At 30.6% G+C, this 25327-nt stretch overlaps 1 protein-coding gene across 2 annotated transcripts; it reads left to right on the top strand.

The window, feature by feature from the left end:
- The first annotated feature begins 504 nt into the window (after nucleotides 1-504).
- kdn (citrate synthase) lies at nucleotides 505-25019 on the top strand. Of its 2 annotated transcripts, none has more exons than XM_014231156.3 (5): nucleotides 505-662; nucleotides 1081-1174; nucleotides 19153-19302; nucleotides 23155-23514; nucleotides 23618-25019. In XM_014231156.3, exons 2-5 carry the CDS (start codon nucleotides 1130-1132, stop codon nucleotides 24446-24448), a joined length of 1386 nt encoding a protein of 461 aa, XP_014086631.1. In that variant the 5' UTR covers nucleotides 505-662; nucleotides 1081-1129; the 3' UTR covers nucleotides 24449-25019. The 2 variants fall into 2 exon arrangements, with proteins under 2 accessions (XP_014086631.1, XP_014086632.1); XM_014231157.3 differs by lacking the exon at nucleotides 505-662 and adding an exon at nucleotides 672-832.
- Nucleotides 25020-25327: the final 308 nt, after the last annotated feature.

The raw sequence follows: 25327 nt of genomic DNA on the forward strand, positions 1-25327 counted from the left end.
TTTTTTTTGATTTTTCTTGTTATTTTTTATCTCTTTCAGTTATTAATAATTTTTTTATATATATTTTTATCACTTATTACACTCTGTATGAATACCGCCAATGTTACTACAAGTCTACTAGCCTGAAAGTATGCAATATTTGCCATAGCATACTGTTATCAGCCAAAGCGCTTAACCCAGCTGTAATTTGGTACCGGAAAAAACTTGAAAATTTATTATTCTTATTTCTTTGTGTTTAGTAATTAAAACTTACAAAAATTAAGAAAAAGTAAATATGTACAGCAAAATGTTTAAGGAATATTTAATTTATATAAAACAATTTGGCAGCTGGCAAAGCAGTAACAAGCACTACTCTGCCTTGCCGACAACGAAACCAATCGGAAATTCCTCCAACGCGCACATGCTGCCACAGTATTAACTAACAACAGCGCCGACAATGTGGCAACACTGTCGCTACTTGTCATTAAAACTAATCAATTCCCGCTCACTTGCACACCCCTGCACGCCCACATACGGCACATTAGCGTGACATTAGCCAGCGCAGCGAACGGTATCAGCGAAAATAGCTGAAGCCACAACCAGCAGTTTGTTCTTTTTCCTAGTCAGTTGACGTTTGGTCGAACCGTGTGGTCGCTCCGGTCTAACAGTTCCAATACTAGGCAGTAAGTTTAGTTAGTCAATCAGTCAGTCCGTTTGGTAAACTCATCAAGTGCGATTGCTGTGCTTGTGCTGTGTGCGGTTGAGTGGCAGTGCAAAATCCGCTTCCTTACATACATACAAAATATACATAATACATATATACAAACTGCTATAGCGTGAGCGCACACAATTTGTAAGCATTGTGTTAAAAAATACATATAATCAAGCACAAAAAAATAAAAATTTGGAAATTTTGTGAATATAAGCGCGTGTGCGGCATAAACTTCTTTCTTTTAAATAATTTTGAGCGATTAGCAAGTATTAATAAGAAAATTAAGAATTAGCAGACATTTTACTGTAGCAATTTTTGTTGTTGTTAGTTACGTTTGCAAGGATTTTTTTTTACTGATTTTCTGTTTTACTTTCTTCTTTTAACAAAAGAGTTAAGATTTACACGCCGCTGCTGACACATTTCAATTAAACGTGAAAAATGTCGATTTATCGTATTTCAACGCGTAAGCTGCCCGAAGCGCAGGTGAGTAACAAATATATAAGAATAAAACTACAATTACGGTATAATTAAATATGTGTAAGAAGAGAAAAATGCTTAAACTTTGTTAAAATTATTTTTAAAAAAAATTTAAATTATTGTAGAAAAATAGTAAAAATGCCAAATTAAAGCGAAGTCAAAAGCGCAGCGGCAGCAGTCAATGTCGACGCCAGCAACATGGCAGCGGTAAAACCTATTTGCTAGGTGGCACATGGACGCAAAAGTTATTTTTTATATAGACCGTGCGTGTGTACGTGACTGCTGGTCTTTGTAATGCTGCACTTACCTGTATTAAGAAAATTAGAAAATATGTAAAAGAATTAAAGAAATTAATTTTTAATTTTAAAGGTAGTGAATGTAGTGAATTTAGTACACGCGGTAAGCAGCGCGATTTACATAACACGTTGTAAGGAAAATTTTCATTGCTGAAGCAGCAGCAGCAGACTGAGAAACAGACAGACAAACTGCGCTAACAGCTAGAAAATCCGCTTTTCACAAATGGCAGAAGAATTGCAATATATTTTTATTTCATTTTAAATTGGAAATGTTGTGTTGTATGATTTGTTAAATCTATGCGCGAGCGTTAGCGCTAATGAACATGGCCACATGACGTAAGGCTGCAGGCAAGGTGCTGGCAGCGCGGTTTAGCAGCGCTAAGCATAACGTTGGCATACATACATTGCTTTTCGTTCTCGAACATTTTTGCATGTTATATATTTTTTAACGGTGAATATGAAAAAACGGACGGTAAAAATTAGAAAAAAACAAAACCAAAAAAATTAAATAAATAAAATAGAATTAGAGGACAAGGCCAAATAATAGCATAAATAGCTGTAGTACTCAAAAATGACAAAATAATACGGTGTCTTAAGTCACAAGACATTTGACGAATTATTTTACAGTTTCCTTTCACTATTTACGTTTTGCTTTTGAGCTCGTTTTATTCACTAAATTTTATTGATTTTTTAATACATATATGTTAATACTTTAACTTTTTAATAATTATTATTTATTTATTTTGTAATATTTATTATTTTTTATTTCTGTTTAAAATCATTTATTTAAATAATTTAATTTATATTTTCTTAATATACTTAAAGTAACAAATTTTTAATTTTATTTATGTAATTTATTTAAACCTTTATTTTAGAATCTTCATGTTATTTTTTTTTAATATATATGTATATACATATATTGAATTAAAAATATTTTATTAATTATTTATTAAATTCGTATGTTATTGCATACTTTTACCACATATTAGTTACATAAAATTTTATAATCTGTTTTCTTTTTTGTTATTAAATAATATTTATGCCAACCATTCAATTTCAACCCCACAAAGCGCTAACGTCGGCGTCTGCGCCAGCAACCTTTGCGCTGATATATTATTCTTCATGTCAAGAGCTTACAATCAATACAGTCACATGGTTGTTGTTCAAATAAATGAATTTGTATTGGCATACTTTTGCTTTTGCAGAATTTAGCACAAAAGTAAAAATCTTTCATAATTTTCTTTTTGCATTTTTGCTTTTGTGCAAAAAAAATATGAGTAGTTTGCGCTCCGTCTTAAGCGAAATTTTCCCACGTAAATACGAGTACAAAACGCTGCCTCTGTCGTTGTCGCAGTCGCTGCTACTATGGCTGTAATCGGAAGCAGCGCGCTCTAATCGAATTATTTACGCCTGCTATACCAGCACTCTATTTGCTTAAATTTTATTAATTTTCTTACTTTATTTATGCTTTATTTCGTTCTTCGCATTTTAATTAATCAATTTTAATTTTTCTTAATTCAAAATTCACAAAAAACTTTGATAACTGCAAATCGCAAAGAAACGCTACGCCGCTCGTACGCACTTCCACTGGCGCTCAATTGCGCTCTCCAACCACTTTACAACAAATATTGTATTGCAGGCGCGAGTAGAACTTCCGCTTTCGAGAGTATCTACTTCAGCGCTCTCGCTTGTTTACAAGTGCAACAAAAAACATTGCAAAATAATAATGCAAAAAAACTCCGTGGGAAAATAATATTTACAGCACACAACAACAACAAATGGCAAGTGCTCTGCTTACATTAGTGAAAAACCGATACTATTGCGCGAACTCGTGATTAAGCAGCATACAAACAAAATTTATAAAATAATAAACGTATATAAAAAGCAAACAAAAAGCCAGAAACCGAGTGCGCTCGTCATTGTTGGTTGTCTGGCTGGCGCGATATCGCTGTGCTGGTCGTGGACAGCGACGCAATGGCTGCGTAAAAAGCAAGCAAGAAATTTTCTTGACATTACATAATGCTGCTTGTGTGAAAGCAGCATTCTATTATGCAAAGACGATTGCTAGTGGAAAAATTTTATGTTTATAATTAAATTTATTATTTTTTTGGCAATAGTATACTCGTAGAGTAGAAATGATTGTTATCGATAAAAAATCACACCACTTTATTACGTCAAAATGATTAGCAGACCGAAACGTTTATGCAAGTGTAGGTATTATATGTTATATATACATACATATTATTAATAAAATAGCATAATTAATTAAAATTAATTTTAAATTATATATTATAACTTTTTTCGTGCAAATATTATTTAGGCCATTAAATAATAGAAATAACATAATTATTGCTTGACAATTGCCGAATTAAATATTGCCACGCCACACTTCGACGTTTTTTTTATCATTCTACTTATTTAACTTAACGGCCGCGCCTACACAGTATTGCCGTATATTATTGCCTGCATAAAAACTTTCAAGCTCATTGCGGTCGATTATGAGTAGAATGAAGTGATAAGATTATATACTATTATTATTAAACAAGTATGTTACAAAGGTGTGCGTATTTATACACATTTATGTACATATGTGTGTATGTATGTATGTATGTCTGAGTATGTACATAGAAAAAATTTACGTTACATAACCGCCGTCGTACTAGGTGCGATTTTTCCCCAAAGCACTCACTCTGGGCTATTGGCTCGTGCGCAATGCTAATACGAGTGCTAATTTTCAAAGAAAAATACGTACATACGTATGTATCTCTGTTTATATTTGTTGCTAATGGGAAGTTCTATAGTATTATTTGTTTTGTTTTGTGCATTAAATGACTGCGTATATCTTTTATCTTTGTATGCATTCTTATCTACCAAAACTGATAGGTGGCTGCCTTTCTTGAGTCTATTGACATTTGTTTTTGTTGCAATATTATTTTAAGTATTAAATATTAAAAAATCCGACATAAACTCGTGTCACATGCCAATTTTACACGAAACTCATTTTTTAATACTTTTTAATCGGTTTTCGATAAGTGGCATAAACACCGGGCTATACTCTGTTTAGAGCTTAAATTTTTTTATTCAAAAGTCTATGGTACTAGAAATTGTTTAATTAAGGATGTTTTAATAAATATTTTTACGCAATAAATTTAATTCGAAATGTTAAGAACCGCTTTTATTAACAATTCATTAACAACTTTAACGCTTTATGACTTTTTTTTCTTACTTTTTCCCAAACCTTGTTTAATCTTTTAGTTGAATTACATTTTTATTTACTTATTGTTTGTTTTACAACAACAAGTTCATTGTCTTCTATTAGCATCGGTCACCGCCACGCAGTGAAATCCTACAGCGCACGAGTCGTTAAACTCTATACACGTGCTTTACCCAATTTTCTACTCCTACTACGTTTAATAGCGAATAAATGCGTAGCATGCTGGAGGCTCGTCCTTTGGAACGCAGCTCAAATATTTCCAGCACCAGACATGAGTGTGAGCACACTGCTCTTATTTATCTTTCATCGGCTTTTCGACTCGGTTTTTTTTTGTTTTAGTTTTCGCATGCTATTTTTGTTCGCTGCGTGACCTTTCCCTCTCCTTTGTGGGCGTATACGCGTTATATGCCATGAAAGTAGAGTAACATTATTTTATGACGTTTGTATTGATAACGCTGACGTTTGGGTGTAGTTATAATAAAAAATATATAAATAAATATCTATAAACGGATAATGCTTTCGTTTTATCAAAAATTCGTTATGCATTAAATTTTTTTTCTAATATTTATTATACGATTTTTTTCTAATATAAATTATTTTAAGTATATTTTATGTTTTGAAAAAATATTTATATTTTGCTCTTTCGTAATGGGGTTTCCAGCATTTTTCGAAATTTTCCAAACACATTTAGTTTATTCCATTTTGTATTAATATTTATCATTTCGACACCGCATATGAGCTTGCATTTCATCGTGCTACAAGTCGATAATTAGTCGCGTATTTTCACCGACATTTATTATGGCAAAAGTAAATAATTATCGAAAAATTTAAAAACAAATGCAATTACACTTGTGTAAATACTTGACGTTGCGATTAATGACACTGACAATGCGAGAAGCAATAAAAAAAAAAAACACCGCGCACTCATAAAAAATGTGATTGGGGCTGCGCTCACAATAAAAATAAAAAAAGTTATTAACCTTCGAAAATTTATTGCTTACAGCAATAAATAAATACTTCCCATTTATTTACATTTCTTGATTACAAAATTATATATGTTTAATACATATATAATTTGCGAATTTCCCAAAAAAAACAAGAAAATAAAAAAAGAAAATATGTATGCTTTTTTATACTGCGGAGTTCAATAAAGTATTAAAAGTGTAACCTTGAAAGGCGCAGGCATAATATGACATCTTTGGAAAGAAAATTACACAAATACATTTCGAATTGTATGCTAAAAATATAACTCAAATTAAAATAAATAACAGCAACAACAAATTTGGGCAACTGCCAAATGCGTAAATGTAAGAACACGTATGTGTTGCTTTACATATTTTATTAAAAAAAAAATGTATTGCTTTTTGTTATGCAAATAATTCACCGCTGCGAATGCTGCAAAAAGGCTGCAATTGCTAAAAAAAAATATTTTTAGCTAAAAAGAATTATTGGTTACAAAATTTAATTGTTTATTAGTTGTTAAAAAATATTTTTTGGTTAAAATTAAATTTTTTAGTTAAAGAAATAAATAAAATTTTTTAATATTATTATTTTATTCAAAAAATTAATTTAATAAATTAAACATTTCTGCTAAAGTTGCGAACAACTATTCTATAACTACATTCATATAGTCAATACAATTAATGTAAAGCTCTGTTATCGATGTTATCGATTTTTGATACTGTAAACAAAATAAAGTCGCAAACTGAAACAAATATTTGCTTTTAAGCATAGTTAAATTAATGCAAAAACACATATTTGCACACATATTTACATACTCACAACTGCATCTAGTTAATTTGAGCAACAAACACTTTTGAATTAAATGATTTATGAGTAAAAATGCGCAATGTCAATTATTCTATTAAAGTGACAGCAAAAAAGTGCAGATTAAAATCAACTGGCGTAAGGCGTAATACTTTATTTTTCTACATATTTGTTTGCAAAAAGTCATTACATTAAGTGCTTGTACAACAGACGGCAGCAAGCAGCCGGAAATGTAGAAAGAAACGACTACGCGTGCATTTTTGCTTATATTTGGCTTATACTCGTACTTAACCGATTTGCAACGTTAAGTCATACTCCTTTCATTTGTTTATTGCTTTTTAGTTAGCTTATTGGTAATTATAATGTCATTTATTATAAAATATTTTTAATTATATGCAATATGCATATGTTTGACTGATTAAACTGGTTTTATATACACATACGAGATTTAAAAAAAATTTTGTGTGTGCGGTTTATTCAACTGTTATTTCATTGAGCTGAGCATTGAATTTTTAAATATTTTTTTTGGTTTATGCAAAAATTTAAGGAAATATAATCTAAAAAAAAAAAACTTATTTTAATTTAAATGATTAACTACAATGTGAATTGTGTGGTTTTGTAAAAAAAAAAAAATTTTATAATTTAGTTTTTAATATTGAAAATCTACCATATCAACTATAAATTCTACAAAAATATTATTAAATTTTTTATAAGTAGCCACTGTTCAAAAATGCAAATTAATATGCAAAAAAAATGTAAACACAGTAAAGTTAATAATAAAACCTGGAATTTTGCACAATTTGTAATTTTTGCACAAATATTAGAAAAAAATAGAATAATTAAGTGTATAAACAAAGAGTAAAAAAAATATTGAATAAATTTGAAAATGCATTTGCCGGCAAGTTATATGTACATATATGGTATGTGCATACATATATTGATACATACATATGTAGACACAAAATTGAGCACTTTTAAAATCATCCCCTTTAAATTTTGCTTTGCTCTCTCGCAGCATTTCAGTGATTTATCGATTTTTCACAAAATACGCCTATACGAAAGATAACAACAACAATAGCCAGCTGAAATATTTAGCACGGCCGCAACGTCTGTTACGTAAACATGACGTACACATTTAGAAGTGCAAAACATTTTCCTTCTGTTAATTCGCAATTTCTTTGTATTTTTTCTTTGCAACGCTTGGAAAATTTTTAAAATCTCTAAATTGATTGTGTTATTATTAATTTCGCTGACGCGTTAAAGGGTGAATAGTGTATTTGACTAACACAGCGCTGCCACTTTGCATCAAGAAGTGATGCGGGTTTATAAGTTTTAACGGAAGTTTCGAGCGAGAGTAAGAGAAGAGCGAGATTTGTGAGATATCTGATTATTATAATAATTTTTTTTTTTTATGAGAGAATTAATGGAATCTCTTAAATATTTTATTACAAGTTTTTGACTTTCTTTTTGCTTTTGCAGTTGCATTTGCATCTTGTGACTTTAGAGTAATATGTTTATAAATTAATTTTTGATTGAAATTTATTTTTTGTTGTAATTATATGCATATTGTTAATTTTGTATATTTTTAATTTTTTATATATTTATATTTTTTTTATATTTATATTTTTTTTTATATTTTTTTATATTTTTATATATTCTTTTTTATATGTTTATTATGTTTATATTTTTAAAATTTTTTATGTTGTTATTTTTTATATTTTTATCAATTTTTTTATTTTTTATTTTTTTGTTTTAAATAAATCTTTTTTCCTGCATAAATCGCCTCGCCTGACTGATGCCACCAGCATTCTCATGACAAAATAGATAAACTGCAATTATATAGTCACGCATGCCATATTAACTAATTTATTTTACTTGTATGCCACAGAAACCTGCATATAATTTACAGTTGCATGCACAGACTTAACTAAAAATTTACTAAGTTGACGTCAATTTAACAAAATATATAATTTGTTAAGTCGTTGAGTACCGCAAAAAAAAATTACAAAAACCACACATGCAGTCATAAAACAAAATAAGCATCTCAACTCGAGCACATCTGTCGCACAATTTGCGCTTAGCAGCTGTGCAATGGCGCTCCTATTGAGCCCATAAAAAGCACCAAATGCATAGTGTGTAAAAAACTAACGGCCCACTCAGCCGTATTTATTCAATTTTGAACTCTATGTTTTACGATAAGATAAAATATTTTAGCGCGTGCAGCGTAATTTGTGCTGTCAACTTTTCAGTAACGACAATATGCAGTAAATACCGTTATTTCGCTAATAAGCTATCAAGTTACTAGCTTCCGAGTGTTTTAAGACAGCTTTGCATTATTTTATGTTTGACAGTTGGTCAGCTGGTTTAGTGACGTTAGTTAACACATTCAATCAAGGCGACTTAAGGCGGGTACTTAGTTGGTGCTTAAGTTTATAAATAGTTCGTGTGGTAATATATTATATATGTATATACTTATGAATATTTGTTGACTTGCTGATTTGATAATGAATTGTTTGTTTACTTTTGCGTGATTTCTTTTTTTTTTTAAACAGCGTTTTATTAGTCATACCTATGTGTTTTTTTATTGTCTTTATTTTCCTTTTTGTACAACATTAATGTGAGCTAAAAGTTCGCTTTTTAATACTTTTATATATACGACTTTTTGAATTGAAAAATAGTACTGAGGTAGATTTTTTAGAAAATTGTATGTATGTATGCTCTTCAAAAATATGTGATGTAAAAAAATGTATGGAAAAGGCTTAAAAAAAATTATAAAAAATTGTATTTATATATATAATTTTTTTTTTTAATTTCTTTTATATTATTATATTTTCTTTTGTATATGTTTATTTTTTTATATATAATTTATTTTTTACTTTTTTTTATATTTATATTTTATGAGCAAAAAAAGAAGAAATTTATACATTTAAAGTTTATCATAAAAGGTTCAAAAGTTATGATAAATTATTATTATAGAAACATAAAATAGCTCTGATGTATCATTTATACTTGTAATAACAATTGATAATTGAAAGCCAGTGAATCGACTTATTACAATAATTTATTTTTGCACAAAAAATTTCACTTCGAGCAAAATATTTAAATTTCATTGAAGTGACAGGTTTCAGTACGGCAACAACTAAATTGCATACATCAGCTGTTTCATATGTCACTATCGTCTTCAAAGCTGACTTCAAGACGACATTTGCCGACAAAAAAATTTTGCTGTCGCGCAGTCGTCTTTGTGCTCAAAACATGATTTTAAACCACCAATTCATTTAGTTAGTTTTTGCCACATCGAAATGTACGTATAAATTGTAAAATCAGTAAAAATGAGTTAGTAACAGGCTACATTTCAACATTCTATTTACAAATGTTGCACAATGCAGCAGAAAAGTATTTGCGCTGAGATGCGTACATTAATCTACAGTTGTATAGAAAACTTAAGTATGTAAATGCGTATTTTATATGTCAATTAGTTGCTTGGATATCTTTGCCTTATAATTTTGTAAACTTGTAAGGCAAATTAAAATATGCAACATTTTGCTGTCATATGGGCAACCATTTTGTGTTACAATCATATTTATTGCTAAATGAAAACAACTAAATGCATAATTATCGATGCATTAGTAAATAATCGATAATTCATTGTTTATGTATACTTTAAATTCTCTAGACACAAAATGCTAATTGCTATAAAAATGCAACAGCTAAGACATAAATTCACATAATTTAGTGTGCTATGCACTTAAGTTAGCAAGAAATGCGTTAAAATGTGCTTATGGCTTGTGTTTCAAAGAAAATGTTGGTATTCCGTAGTTACAAGCGAAACCATGGAGTAATTTAACAAATGAAATAGAATGCCGAGTAACATAGCAGCAAACTGTTACGTACAAGCACACAAAGCAAGTCGGTGCTCTACGTCTTTGCTCGTCGTCCCTTTGTCTAAAAACTACTAGTTAGTTATTAGTAGCAACAAAAGTTTTTGCGTCTGAGCCAGCATTATAATATAGCGCACCTGCAGGTTATAAAGCTACAACTGTGCCGTATTGGTTAGGAAATAGAATGCAATTTTTAGCAATGATAAACAAATAATAAAATAAAGAAAGGGGCAGGTTTGCAACATATACATATATGCGTGTATGTCTGTACCACACACAGCAAACGTATCTAATTAGTTAGACCCACCTTCAAAAATGGCTATATGTATGCCACATTCACCTGATTTATCAGTTAGCACTCGTGTTTGCGAATGCCACAATGTAAATATAAATGAAAACGCAAACGTAGGTATCGTCCCAAAATCACATGATGTTGATAATAAGAATGATCTACAAGCATTAGACAGCGTTTTATTGTACAAGTATTTGTGCGAACATTCAAATTTTTTTTTTTTGCGTTAATGCATAACCAACTACACTCGTCCATATGTACTTGTATATGTATATTTATGTATACAAACATATGTATGTGTATATACAATCATACTCGTATCTACAAATTTGTTGTAATTTTTCCTGCTGCTATCAGATCCGATAAGATTACGCAATATTTCTATATGATTAATTATATTTGCCAAACTATTATGATTTTATCTGAGTTTTCAAGCTTATCAGTTCGCGTTGACAATTTTTATTCACACATTTTCAAGGTCTCCATATTCATATACCTCATAAATATATAATGTAATACATATGTATATGTAGACAAGTATATTGCAAGAAATTTATAATCCATATGAAATTGATTAGCTCAAATTATTTTATGATACTTTAATCTGTAGTGGATTTAAAGAATTGAACACTTGTTAGGAATTATGCGCAGTTTGCAACCTGTTTGCAGCGCATTTTGACAATTTACGCTTAAGCTGTGACAAACAGCTGTTTGATTGTCAGCGCTTGTAAGATTCATATTTGATCCTTTGTCAGTTTTATTTAACCCCATGAGTGCAAATGACGAGTGTCGCACGCCAACATTTTCTGTGCCAAATTCGACAATGACCGGCAATGCATATTTAAATGCTTTAAAAGTAGTAGTAATAAATTTATGAAACTTAAAAACAACTGTTATTATATCTATACATTATCTTGGCTCTCTTTTTATCTCGAATTCTTGCATTCTAGATAACGGTACTAGGCATTTTTTAAAAGAAAACAATTGTAATTTTTTCCTTTTCCACTTATTCTGCGGGTTTAGAGTACTGTAGTTTCAAAGGAACCGCCTTTCCATATATGTTTTACTAAAAATGAAATAATATCCATATTTTTATAAATATATTCATTAAAATTACAATATTTTATTTTTATATACTGATAACACCAGCACAGAGTTGCATTCAAATTAAATGGTCGCCACAACCATGTTTCTTTGAAATTAACAGTTGTAATTGGAAATGGGCGATAACACGATTTTTTAATCGGCAATCTCAGAAATCTATAATTGTGTTATATATATATATATATATATATATATATATGTTTTTAGTTATAAATAAATAATTGATATGTAACCATTTTGTCACAGAAGCTTGTTTCTGGTTTTGTCAATTACACGCTTCAATTGCGCGCTATTAGAAAAAGTAAAACCACAACGAGTATCAGTGCATCTTGTCTATCTTACTATATATGTAGTAAGCTATGCGATTTTTTTCTATTTATTACATACTGACATATGTACGTACATAACTACACGAATTTGGTAGCTACAACTTGGCTAAGCGTTAGATTCAATTTCTGCTCATTATTTTTGGTTATAAGCTAGTTTTTAATTGTCTTTGAAAGGTTAAAACGCCGGCTTTTTATGACTGAAGCACAAAACTCTACTTTAGACGCAATTTTTTTTATTAAGGGGGTATTCTGGTTTAGAAGTAAAAAAAAAATCGATTTTTTTTGTTTTGCATATTATTGTAGTATAGCCCTTTAAGAATATGTCGCAAAAATTGTCAATTATTTTCGGAATTACAGCTCATTTTGTGATGCGCCGACAAAGTCGACTGGCAGCTCGGCGCGAGCTTTAAAGTCGTTTTTCTCTTAACTACTTATTTTAGAAACATGATGCATGATATCTCAAGTTCTACTCACTCGATTTACTTGAAATTTTATACAGAGCTTCTTTTTACATTATACTATCGCACTACGAGAGGATTTTTGGAAACAATTTTTTTTTTGTATTTTTAAAAAATTCCGAACTGCAAAATAATAGGGAAAAAATGGAACACATTTTTCAAAAAGCCGCCATTTTGTGTAAAAAAAATTTCCAAAATCCTCTCGTAGTGCTATAACTACACTTTTTCTCTTCAAGGATCACTCAACAATTTCCAGTTCGGGTTACTGGGAGTTATCCTACACACCAGAACACGCCATTTTTCACCAATACCCCCTTAATAAACAATATTAACCTAATACATATGTACTTTCAACACACAAAATCGACCTATTTAATAATGACAATTAAACAAAAACAAAAAAAAATGCAACAAAAGTGTATTCTTGAATTATATAATTCAAAGCTGTGTGTAAATACGGTGTAATGTTAAACTGACTAGCTTTTAACGTATTCATGATTGTTGATTTTGTTTACGCCGCACTTATTTAGCAAAACAAAAAGTAACTAATTAAACTTTGTCACCTGAGCGCCGACAAACGCGCTCACCTTACACCAGCCGTATTTGTAGTTTTTTGTTACAGCTAAGCTTTCTTAACACCATATCATATAATATTTTCCGCTTCAATGCCTCGTATACATACAGCAAATACTGTTAGGCTTATGACGTGCTAAGCGCTGCTCAATGAAGCAAAGTTGGTGCAAAACTATTATGCAATTGCTGCAGCATTTTGTTCTGCTCAAAAATAGCAGCTGAAGCTGAAGTTCAAGCGACAGCAGTTTTTGCCATTCAGGCCTTTCACCTTACCATACGCTTAGCACTTGCTTTGATTTGCGTTTATTGAGTATGATTTATGCGGTTGCAAAAGATTTGCGGAAATGCAAGAAAATTGCGATTTTTTCTACAAACAATTTATGTAAATTGTGATAAAAGTGTGGATTGTAGCTGCCTGAACTGGAGGAACTTAAATTTTTGTTTATTTGTATTTATGCAAATTTATGTGCATGAATATATTCGTTTCAGCGCAGCACTTATTTACATGCAGTGCACAGCGTATCGCTTGCAGCCGCTACCGTTTTATGCCAATCAAAAAAAATTTAGTTTTTTTTCGCTGCACGAAATTATTATTTTAGCGGCGTTGTCTTTTCGCTTGCTAACAATTGACAGCAGCCAACACGTGTTCGCAAATATCAATTAATCTAGTAGTCATTTTGATGTCGTGCGATCAGCTGATTTTAGCAAGTGATACGCGCGTGCTTTGTACCAAATAGAAATATGAAATATTTGACAAAAAAAAAAAATTTTTTAATTGTGAATGAAGCTGAACATGTTTTAACGTGGGGTATTACTGCGGAATATTCATGAAATTTGTGCTAATTATGCTTTTGAAAATAAACTACGCCGAATTTCGGGAAATATCTTAACAAATACAAACAGTTTGCCATATGAGGTCTTGAGTTTGAGCACAAAATGTTCACAGCAACGGCGTCAATGATTTAAAAAAAAATTATATATGTCGTTGCCGTTCATGACAACAGTTTATATAAGCACATATCAGCTTTAATTCAAATCACATGTGCAATTTGTCAGTCATTTAATTGCCAAATGCATGCCAAGCGAAAAAAAAAAATAAATATTAATCGCAGTCAGCGCTAGCAAATGACGCCATAAATAAACCGCAAACAAAAGCGCAACTTTATCAAAAGCATAACATCTCAAGGCGCCTAACTGCTTAGTGCGCTATTAATGCTAACGGTTGTAAAAACTAAAGTTCCAGCATGCTATCTCTTTCTCAAACATCTTTATATGCGTATTCGTGTGCTACATATAAGCTTACTATTTAATTGCTAATTATCGGCAATTTCCGCTGCACTCGTTAGTCGCTGCCGCTGAAGTGCAAGTTCATGTATTTTATATTCATTAATTTAGTAAGTAAATAGGCACGAAGTTTATAGACAATATTATTATTGTTACACGCTTATTTTCCAATTGCATTCTGAAGCTTGAAGGCAAACTGGTTTATTTTTTGCTGAAACATCACTGGCATTATTCGTGAAATTTCCTGTGAAAAATCAGCAAATTCATTAGCGCTGTAGAGCTAGCTATCGATAGCGTGATCAGCAGCTATTATTTTGAGCGTTTTTTTTTTAAATTTAATTTTTTGCGCGCGGCACGCATGTTTGCGTTTTCCCCCATCCTACCACTAAAGCCAGTTTTTAACCGCACACCTGTTTATAATGCTCAATAAAAAATTAAAAAAAACTGCAAAATGTTTGCGAACACAAATCGTGTAAATTTCCATTGCATTCACGGCCAGGGTCGATATGCGCGCAGCAAGTTCAACAGTCAATCGAATTCATTGACCCACTGCCGCACTCTGGTGACAACAAACCCATTTAGCGAGCACATGCTTGTTTATGCATGTTTCTGTAGCAATATGCATCTATACGCTTGGCATATTTAAATTAAATCGCTGTCATCATCGCACAAATTGGTTGTATGTTGATAGATTTAGCGATGTAGGCAAGCGCTATATTGCCATCAACGGCAGAAAAAGGGCTGCTTGCTTTTTATTATATTTATTATATTTTTCGCACACACAAGCTACGCTCCACAAACGAGCATTGCCGCCAAAGCCTTTCTAAAACTGTGTTTATACGCGGTAAGTTTCTCGCTAATTTTAAGGAAATTCTCTTATGTTATTGCCTATTGCGTTCACACGTGTGACACGAGTGCGGCAACTAGAGTCGAACAATTTTCTGCATTCTCTTTCTTATTATATACTCAAATCCTTGTACGCTGCATGTACGCGGTGCACAAAACTATTTTTGATTATGTAGTTTTTATTCTCATACAGCCCCGAATTTCCGAACATAATGTAAATATTAATTTCCAACCGAGCGCGATTACAGCCATGAAAATAATTTCAAAATAGAAAGGCATGCCGTATTACGTAGCAGCGAACTGTTACGAACAAGAACACAAAGCGTGCCACCCAAACTCGTGCCACGTCTATTCTTGACGTCCTCTCGCCTACAAAAAACCGGGTTGTGCAACAAAATTGTCCTCTTGTGAACAAAGTCTAAGCATGCGCTCATAGTTTCGTATTCATTTTGACTTATCGCTGCTTGGTCATAAGATTTCGCGCCGTTTGTCATTTTTCCAATCATTATATGTATATTATTAATTTTCATATTTTGCAAATTAAATGAAATTGTGCCGATTGCATTATCAGCATAATGGCGGAATGTGTACGCTTGAAGTCGTTTAAAATACAAATTTTTATACTCTCGCAACCTGTTGCTACAGAGTATAATAGTTTTATTCACCTAACGGTTGTTTGTATCACCTAAAACTAATCGAGTTAGATATAGGGTTATATATATATAAATGATCAGGATGAAGAGACGAGTTGAAATCCGGGTGACTGTCTGTCCGTCCATCCGTCCGTGCAAGCTCTAACTTGAGTAAAAATTGAGATATCTTTATGAAACTTGGTAGACATGTTTCTTGGTACCGTGAGACGGTTGGTATTGCAGATTGGCGTAATCGGACCACTGCCACGCCCACAAAACGCCATTAATCAAAAACAAATAACTTGCCATAACTAAGCTCCGCAATAAGATACAAGACTGTTATTTGGTACATAGAATCACATTAGGGAGGGGCATTTGCAGTTAAAACTTTTTTTTTAAAGTGGGCGTGGTCCCGCCTCTAATAGGTTTAATGTTCATATCTCCTAAACCGCTAATGCTATAATAACAAAATTCACTAGAAGCAAATGCTTTTAGCACTTCTATTGACGGTGTGAAAATAGTTGAAATCGGGTGGCAACTCCGCCCACTCCCCATATAACGGTACTGTTAAAAACTACTAAAACCGCGATAAATCAAGCACTAAACACGCCAGAGACATTAAATTTTATCTCTGAGATGGTATAAATTGGCTTTATAGGAGCCGCGTTCAAAATTAGTCAGTGGGCGTGGCACAGCCCACTTTTAGGAAAAAACCCATATCTTGAGATCTGCTCAACCGATTTCAACCAAATTCGGTGCATAACGTTCTTTTCATGTTTCTATGCCATAGTGCGAAAATGGGAAAATCGGACTACAACCACGCTTACTTCCCATGTAACACCATTTTCAATTCCATCTGATTCTTTCACTTTCCACTATGCAAATCAGGTAACAATGATTATATCCGGGTAAAACTTTGCGTGAATAATGCAATTAAAGTATGCCACCTTGCGGCCAAAAATTGTCTAAATCGAACCAAAACTGTTCAAACCCCTAAGTACTAAATATGTGGACCCCAGTGCCTATAGTTGACCTTCTACCGAAAATATCAGTCAATCCACAAAGAAATCTCAAACGAGTATACCATTTGACTTTGCGAGAGTATAAAATGTTAGGTTACATCCGAACTTAGCCCTTCCTTACTTGTTTATAAATATATTACATAGTAAAATTGCTGCAAATGCAGCGCGTAAAGTCTACGGAGTTTGAATGCTTGCAACGTATTAAAGCAAAAAAAAAACGCAAAAAAAATATTGCAAAGATCACATATGTATGTATGTACATATGTATAAAATATTACACAAAACTGTTTTCCTCGGTATCACCCAGACATTTATTCAACACTTATGTATGTATATTACCCAACCTATTCCATACATTAAGCTTTTTACGTTAGCGCGACTATTAACCAAAGTTTTATTGTATTACACGAATAACGGTTTCACTGGACTTTAAAAATCATTTTTATGACATTTTTTATAACAATGTTTTTATAGTGGGACATTTAAAATGTAAACAAAGCATTTACATTGTACTGGCCATTTGTTGATAATTATCGATTTTCGATAAATTCAAAATTGGTAAGCCCACTGTTTACATGTATAAAATGCTTAAATCGCGGAGATCACCTATAAAGTGAGCCACTTGATGTATGTACTTGCTAGAAATATGTAGTTTATATGTATTAGTTTGAAAGAAGAGCACTAAAAATTTTGATAACTACATATTTAATTGTTTTTATCACTTTTTATTCCAGTTTTTGATTTGAAAAATAAGATTTTTAACTTTTGCTGGAATTTTTAAAATAAAAAAATATTTTGTCACATTTTAAAACTGATTTTTGGTATGAAAATTAAATTTCCAATTTTTAATTTCGATTTTGCAATTAATAATTTCATTTACGATTTTTTAACATTTTCGCTGCACTTCAATTCACTAAATATAAATTTAATTATAAGCTTAAATATAAATTAAATTGAAAATAAAAATTTTAATACAAAAATTTTTAATTAGAAAATTTGCAAGCCTGAAGTTGGAAAATTTTGATTTTAGGCCTAAAAATAAAATTTAAAAATTTGTGCTTCAGAATTGGCAATTTTTATTTGTATTTTTTATTTTAAATTTTTTAACAGTTGCCAAAATTATTTTTAAAAAATTCGCAACCCTGAAATGTCAAAAGTGAATTAAAATTTAAATTAATTATTAATTATTTTTAAAATAAAATGTTCATATTTAACTTTTAAAAAATTTTCAAACTTAATTTTTAATTAAAGTTTTTTTTTTTAGAATTCAAAATTTTTTGAATGAATTTGAGAATTCAAATTTTTTTAATTAGAAAATTCACTACCTATAAATAGCGTTGTGAAAAAAAATTTTTTTGATAGTGTGCTGCAGATCCATTAGACCTTTGCACATGCTTAAATGTCAAATTTTATATTTTTATACCGAAATATGTATGTGACACGCCGTAAGGAACACGTTTAAATCACTACTTTTTAAAATTTTTGCTATCAGCGCATGTTGTATGTTTGTATGTAGGTCTATATTGACATTGAATTTTCATAAATATGTATGGAAAGTCACACTATTTAAAAATGAAAATATTCCACAAGTAATTTGTTCGTGTATATGTATATAGTGTAGTGCAGTGTGCGTATCAGCCCATCTAGCGCCGCCACAAGTCCACGCTTTACGATCATTTGAATACTACAAGTATTTTTTATATTATCACAGAGTAGCGGCTGGAGTAGTTAGTATACGCAGCAAGCTGCTTATCACTTGCAAAGATTTATGACTGCCAGACATTTTACGCTCACTTGCACAACTGAGGTGCTAGACGGACAGACAGACAGGCAGTCGCAACATGTGGTGAAATTTCGCAACGTTTAAGCGCTATCAAAACTGTTGGGTACAATTCAATGACAATGACATATTACACAACAATGCAGCGCGCTAGCACACGTTGTTGCTTTTGTCAAGCCGCGCTTCGGCTTCGGCTGCCAAGCGGCCAAGTGATAATGTGCAATGGCTTGGCGCACGCAATTCGCTTGTTGGTTTGACCCTTGAAATGGAATTGTGTAGCGGATCGTTTGATTAAAGGCGCGCGCTGCGTACGTAGCGGTTAGCGACTGCTGGTTAATGAAATGTCGATTTTATTATGAAGTTTTTGCAATTGGCGTTTCAAATTGTAGCGTTTAGTATTGGAAAGCATTTTTCTTTTACAATATACATACATATTTAAATTAATTGAATTGTTTTTTTTATGTAGTTTATTTAATTTTTTTTTTTTTGCTTTTTTGCATTTATAGAAACTGAATGGCCTTTTGGTGCGTTTCATCTCTGCCGATTCGAGCTTGCGTGATGTGCTCGCTGCTAAAATTCCAGCCGAACAGGAGCGTGTAAAGAACTTCAGGAAGCAATATGGTGCCACCAAAATGGGTGAAACCACCATTGATATGGTAAGTAGGGGGGTACAAAAAAAATTATTGTGGGCACAAAAAAAAATTATTGATTTGTAATACAAAAAAGATTTTAATATATTCTAAAACACGTGATAACTAAAATTAGCAGTTAGTTGCATAGCGTAAATGCGCCTAAGTCCATAGCGAAAAACGCCACATAGTAAAGTTTTAGAAAAACAGCGCACTTAGTACGCTAAAAACGCGCGAGTTGAAGTTCAAACAATTTTTTATACGAAAATATATATAATATTAAGTATTTTATACACATTTTAGCAATATTTGTCTTTTCGAAACGACTGTTTTAGAAAGTTAGTGCAAAGCGAAATAGCCGCAAGCGGCGCTGTGGTGTGAAATTAATTTTAAACAATGCATATATATATATAAATTCTAATTTCACATGATTTGTTATTTAAATACGATGACTTGGCAATAAATAATAATGTATTAGCAATAAAATTTCTATACAAATGAATTTCATATGGCAAGCATAAATAGTTTTGAGGTTATAAAATTTAGAGCTTTGAAATGTGTATACGAAAATTAAAAAAAAGCAGTGGTAAAATTTACGCATGCCATTTTTAATCAAAATATTGCTAATTATGATATAATTATTAAGTAACTAAGTTTTCCTTATCAAAATTTTTTAGTTATTTTTTTAAACGCCATTATCAAATAAAAAATGCTGATAGCAAAAATTAAACCGCTAGACGACAACCATATTTTTTGTTTTCTTATACAGTAGCACTATCGCTATATAAATTAGACTCATTTACATTGCTGGTATAATCAACACAAAAAAATCATAAATTTGGTACACCTAACTTTTACTGATAAGGCGTTAACATTTATACTGCTATAAATATGTAGCATAGCTGTTTTAGCCAAATATTCTTTGAATGAGTAAACTGTTATTTTACATATAATGCAAGCAATTGTTTATATGTATAATAACAAATTTTTAATCGAGACAAAATAAGAAATGTAACTTAATTTAAATAGCTAATTAAACGGTTGTAGCCCATTGTGAATTTCAAAAATCTATTTATTATTTTTTTTGTGTAAATATTGAATGTATATATTTGAGAATATTCTGCGAAAACTTGAAATTGTTCAGGCAAATAGCTTCGGTGATATGAGCGTATTTGTAATAATTTTTTAATTTAAACTGGTAGCCGATTACCCAAAACTTTAAACGCATTTTTTTCGCAACGTTGTTTTCATAGTCCGTGAGGAAATTATTTGCGAATGGCTAGACCAAACGAATTGAAATTTTAACACGACCTTCTCAGCTATATTTGTCATGTAGTAATCGAAGAAATAAGATTTTCGATAACAATATCGATTTTTTAAGCCAGTGGCATACCTTTTTTCACAAAAAACAAATTTTTTTAGGCATTTGTCAAAAATCAAAATTCCTTAAAATTTGTCCTTCGAACATTACTTTCATTCATCTATAGTAATAGTTATTTTTTTTCACTTAAACCCACCCTAAAATATTTGCAACTCAAGTATACAATAATTTTCAAGAAAAAAATTAGCAAAAAAATATGTGAAAGCGTATAAATACAAGAATTTGAGGAAATGAGAGAAAAGTGAAATGAAAATTTGTGCCAAAATAACAATACATACATGCATACATACATACATATATGTGTTTAGAAATGTTTGCATATAAGTACATACTACATACGCAAATATAACCCTATATATGACCCTTAAAAATATATGTGAAAGCATATACAATATATTTGTATACTTATTTCTCTGACTTGCAAATGGTGATTATGTAATCAAAAAACAGCAGTTGCAAGCAGAACAAGAAAATATATTAAAAAACTGCCATTGCAACTAAAAAATTTTCTATTAGATAATTGCTGGCATTTGGCCATTTCAATAGGAATATACATAAAAACATACTATACGTATGTATCGGTATATATATATATATATATACTATGTAGTTTTTAAATATACATACATAGCACATACTGGCATATATTTAAAAAATACTATAAATAAAATGCTGCTTGTTTAATAAAAAAACAAAACATAACAATAGCGAAAGAATGCAATCTCGTTCTTTTGAGCAAAAGCTACGCCAATTCGTCACGCAATGCTATTGCCATTGTTATTGCTTTAGATAAAACAGCGTGGGTGTGGTCAATTCAATCAAATATATGTATGTACTTATATTAAATATATTATATGTAACTGCGAATTTTACATGTCGTTTACACTTAGCAATAACATTTGCGCTGCTGGCATCTTTCGCGAAGGTCAAAGGGTCAAAATGCAAAGAAAATTTTAAAATGGCAAGTATTCTTGTGCTATAAATTCACACTGCTTTATAAGTCACATTTGCAATTCAATGCAATATTTATATAAAATATTAATAATAAAATATAATAAAAAATTATGAAAATAAAAATTATTATAAAAAAAAAATTAAAACATTTTATTAAATAAAAAATATATATATAAATAAAATTAAATAAAAAATATAAAATTAAAAATTATTATAAGAAAATTATTAAAATATAATAATAATAAAAAAATATAAAAAAAACCAATCTTATAAGAAAAATATAAAAAAAATAACAATAATAATAAAATATATAAAAATAAAAATTATTATATAAAAAATATTAAAAAAAAAATAATAATATAACAAAAAGTATAAAAATAAAAATTATTATAAAATATAATAAAAAATATTTAAAAAAACTATAAAAAAAATTAAAAATAATAATAATAATAAAAATTTATAAAAAAAAATTATTATAAAATAATACAATGAAAATATAATAAAAAAAAAATAAAATTATTATAAAAAATAACAATAATAATATATAAAAAAAATAAAAATTATAAAAAAATACAAAAAAAAAAATTATAAAAAAATTAAAAAAAATAATAATAAAAATTAATAAAATTTAAAAAAAAGAAAAATTTATTACAATAAAAAAAATATTAAAAAATAATAATATGAAAATATAATAAAAAATAAAAAAATTAAAATTATTATAAAAAAAATATTTTAATAATAAAATATGATAAAAAAAATAAAAGTTAAAATTATTAAAAAAATATTCGTAAATAAATAATACTAATAATAAAAAATATAATTAAAAATATAAAAATAAAAATTATTATAAAATGTAATAAAAAATATCAAAATAAAAATTATTATAAAATATAATAAAAAATAATAGTAAAAATTAACAAAATTTAAAAAAAGCAAACTTTATTATAAAAAAAATATTAAAAAATAATAATATGAAAGTATAATAAAAAATAAAAAAATTAAAATTGTTATAAAAAAATATATTGAAAAAATTATTAAAATAATAAAAAATATAAAAGTTAAAATTATTATTGTATAAAAAAAATTATTTAAAAAAATAATAATAATAACAAAATATATAAAAATAAAAATTATTATAAAACAAATAATAATAGTAATAAAATATAAAAAAATAAAAATTATTATAAAAACGTATTAAAAAAATTATAATAATAATAAAATATAATAATAAAATAATATAAAATATATAAAACATGTTTAAAAAATAATTTTGTATATATTTTATAGAGTCTCCGACGTTTCCTTCTGCGTGTAACAAACTTCGTGGCAAATTTAAGATACCCTGTTTAGGATATAAAAAGTAACGGAACGAAACTGGCATAATTTCTAGTTCTATTTTCAGCATTCTAGATAAATTTATAACTTTTCTGCAATATATTATTCATTATACAATAACTACAATTAGTAAACCCCTTAACCTGCTTGACTGAGAAGCAAAATCAATTCAAAGCTTAACACGTTGTTTACGCTCTATTTCTTTGCAGATGTATGGTGGTATGCGTGGCATTAAGGGTCTCGTTTGCGAAACCTCCGTGTTGGACGCCGATGAGGGTATCCGTTTCCGCGGTCTTTCCATTCCCGAATGCCAAAAGGTCTTGCCCAAGGCCGAAGGCGGTGAAGAGCCATTGCCCGAAGGTCTCTTCTGGTTGTTGCTTACCGGTGATGTGCCAACCAAGGGACAAGTCAAACAATTGTCGAAGGAATGGGCCGAACGCGCTGCACTGCCACAACATGTAGTCACCATGTTGAATAACATGCCCACCACTTTGCATCCAATGTCGCAATTCGCATGCGCCGTCACCGCATTGAATCACGACAGCAAATACGCTAAGGCCTACTCAGAGGTAAGTAGAGAAGTCTGCAGACTTTTCTCGCTTCTTGTAAACTATTTTACACTTAATTTGAACTAATGCAAATTATATGTTTTTTTTATTTGGTTCCATAAAGGGTGTACACAAGACCAAGTACTGGGAGTACGTGTACGAGGACAGCATGGACTTGATTGCCAAATTGCCTGTCGTTGCGGCAACCATCTACTGCAATACCTATCGTGGTGGCAAAGGCTCCAAATCGATCGATTCCAGTCAGGATTGGTCTGCCAACTTTGTCAAAATGCTGGGCTATGACAATCCCAAATTCACCGAATTGATGCGTCTCTACCTGACCATTCACAGCGATCACGAGGGTGGCAATGTTTCTGCACACACTGTGCACTTGGTTGGCTCCGCTTTGAGCGATCCCTACCTATCGTTCGCTGCTGGCATGAACGGTTTGGCTGGTCCATTGCACGGTTTGGCCAATCAAGAAGTGTTGGTGTGGTTGCGCAAATTGCAAAAGGAATTGGGTGCCAACCCAACTGAGGATGCGTTGAAGGATTACGTTTGGAAGACCTTAAAATCGGGACAGGTTGTGCCCGGCTATGGTCATGCTGTGCTACGTAAGACCGATCCACGCTACACCTGCCAACGTGAGTTCGCGCTCAAACACCTGCCTAACGATGATCTCTTCCAACTGGTGTCGAAGATCTACAAGATTGTGCCACCAATTCTAACCGAAACCGGCAAGGTCAAGAACCCATGGCCCAATGTAGATGCTCACTCCGGTGTATTGCTGCAATACTACGGCATGAAAGAAATGAATTACTACACCGTATTGTTCGGTGTTTCGCGTGCGCTTGGTGTCTTGGCTTCATTGATCTGGGATCGTGCCTTGGGTCTGCCCATTGAGCGACCAAAATCCTTGTCGACCGATATGTTGATGAAAATGGTGCAAAAGTAAATGAAAGTGAAAATGAAAAGTGTTCAATAACGAAGGCGCCGATTTGTTGTTGGATAGAAGACGTGAATCAAATGTGGAAATAACCAAAAACCTATAACTATAAATTGCGAAATAGTTTTATTTGAAAAGCAAAAATAAATAAATTAGCCAACAGCGAAATTCGTAAATGATGAAGCAAATGCGTTTAGTTGAATACAAAATGAAAATATTTATTGTTATGCACCGATAACAACAACAACGACAAAAACAACAATTTTACCAACAACGGCAGAGACAACAAGGCAAACAAAAACAAAAAACAAAAACACTACACCGCAAAACAACTTGAAACGCTTCTAATTTTAACTTAATTATTATTACATTTAAGCGTATTGCGTGCATAAGCGCCACAGCCACTAAATGAGAACTTAACGAGCAGAAACAGCTAGCGCTAAACACAGCTAAGAATATCCCCATTTCAAAACTTATTTTATTTTAAGTAGAAAAAAGTTTAATAATCTAAGCAAAATGTGGATTTCTTTCAACAACAACAACAACAATAAAAACAAAAACGAAAAACAACAACAAAAATTTCGAGCAACAGCTGAGCTAAAAAGTATGATATTAAATTACTTTAAAGTAAATAAATTGTTTTAATTAAATAAGTACATGGTAATAACGATTCCCAAAAAATTTCACCTGCATCAAAAGTGATGCATTAATTATATACATATATACCTACATACATACATACATAGTTATGTATATATAAATATATTATGACGTATATAACATACATATGTATATGTATACAAAATATACAAACAAGTATCTTGTGAAACGGCATTATTACTTTGTGAGTTGTTGCAATTCAATGAAATAAAAACAAATATTAAAACA

Source organism: Bactrocera oleae, chromosome 5, assembly GCF_042242935.1.
Source record: "Bactrocera oleae isolate idBacOlea1 chromosome 5, idBacOlea1, whole genome shotgun sequence".
NCBI lineage: Eukaryota > Metazoa > Arthropoda > Insecta > Diptera > Tephritidae > Bactrocera > Bactrocera oleae.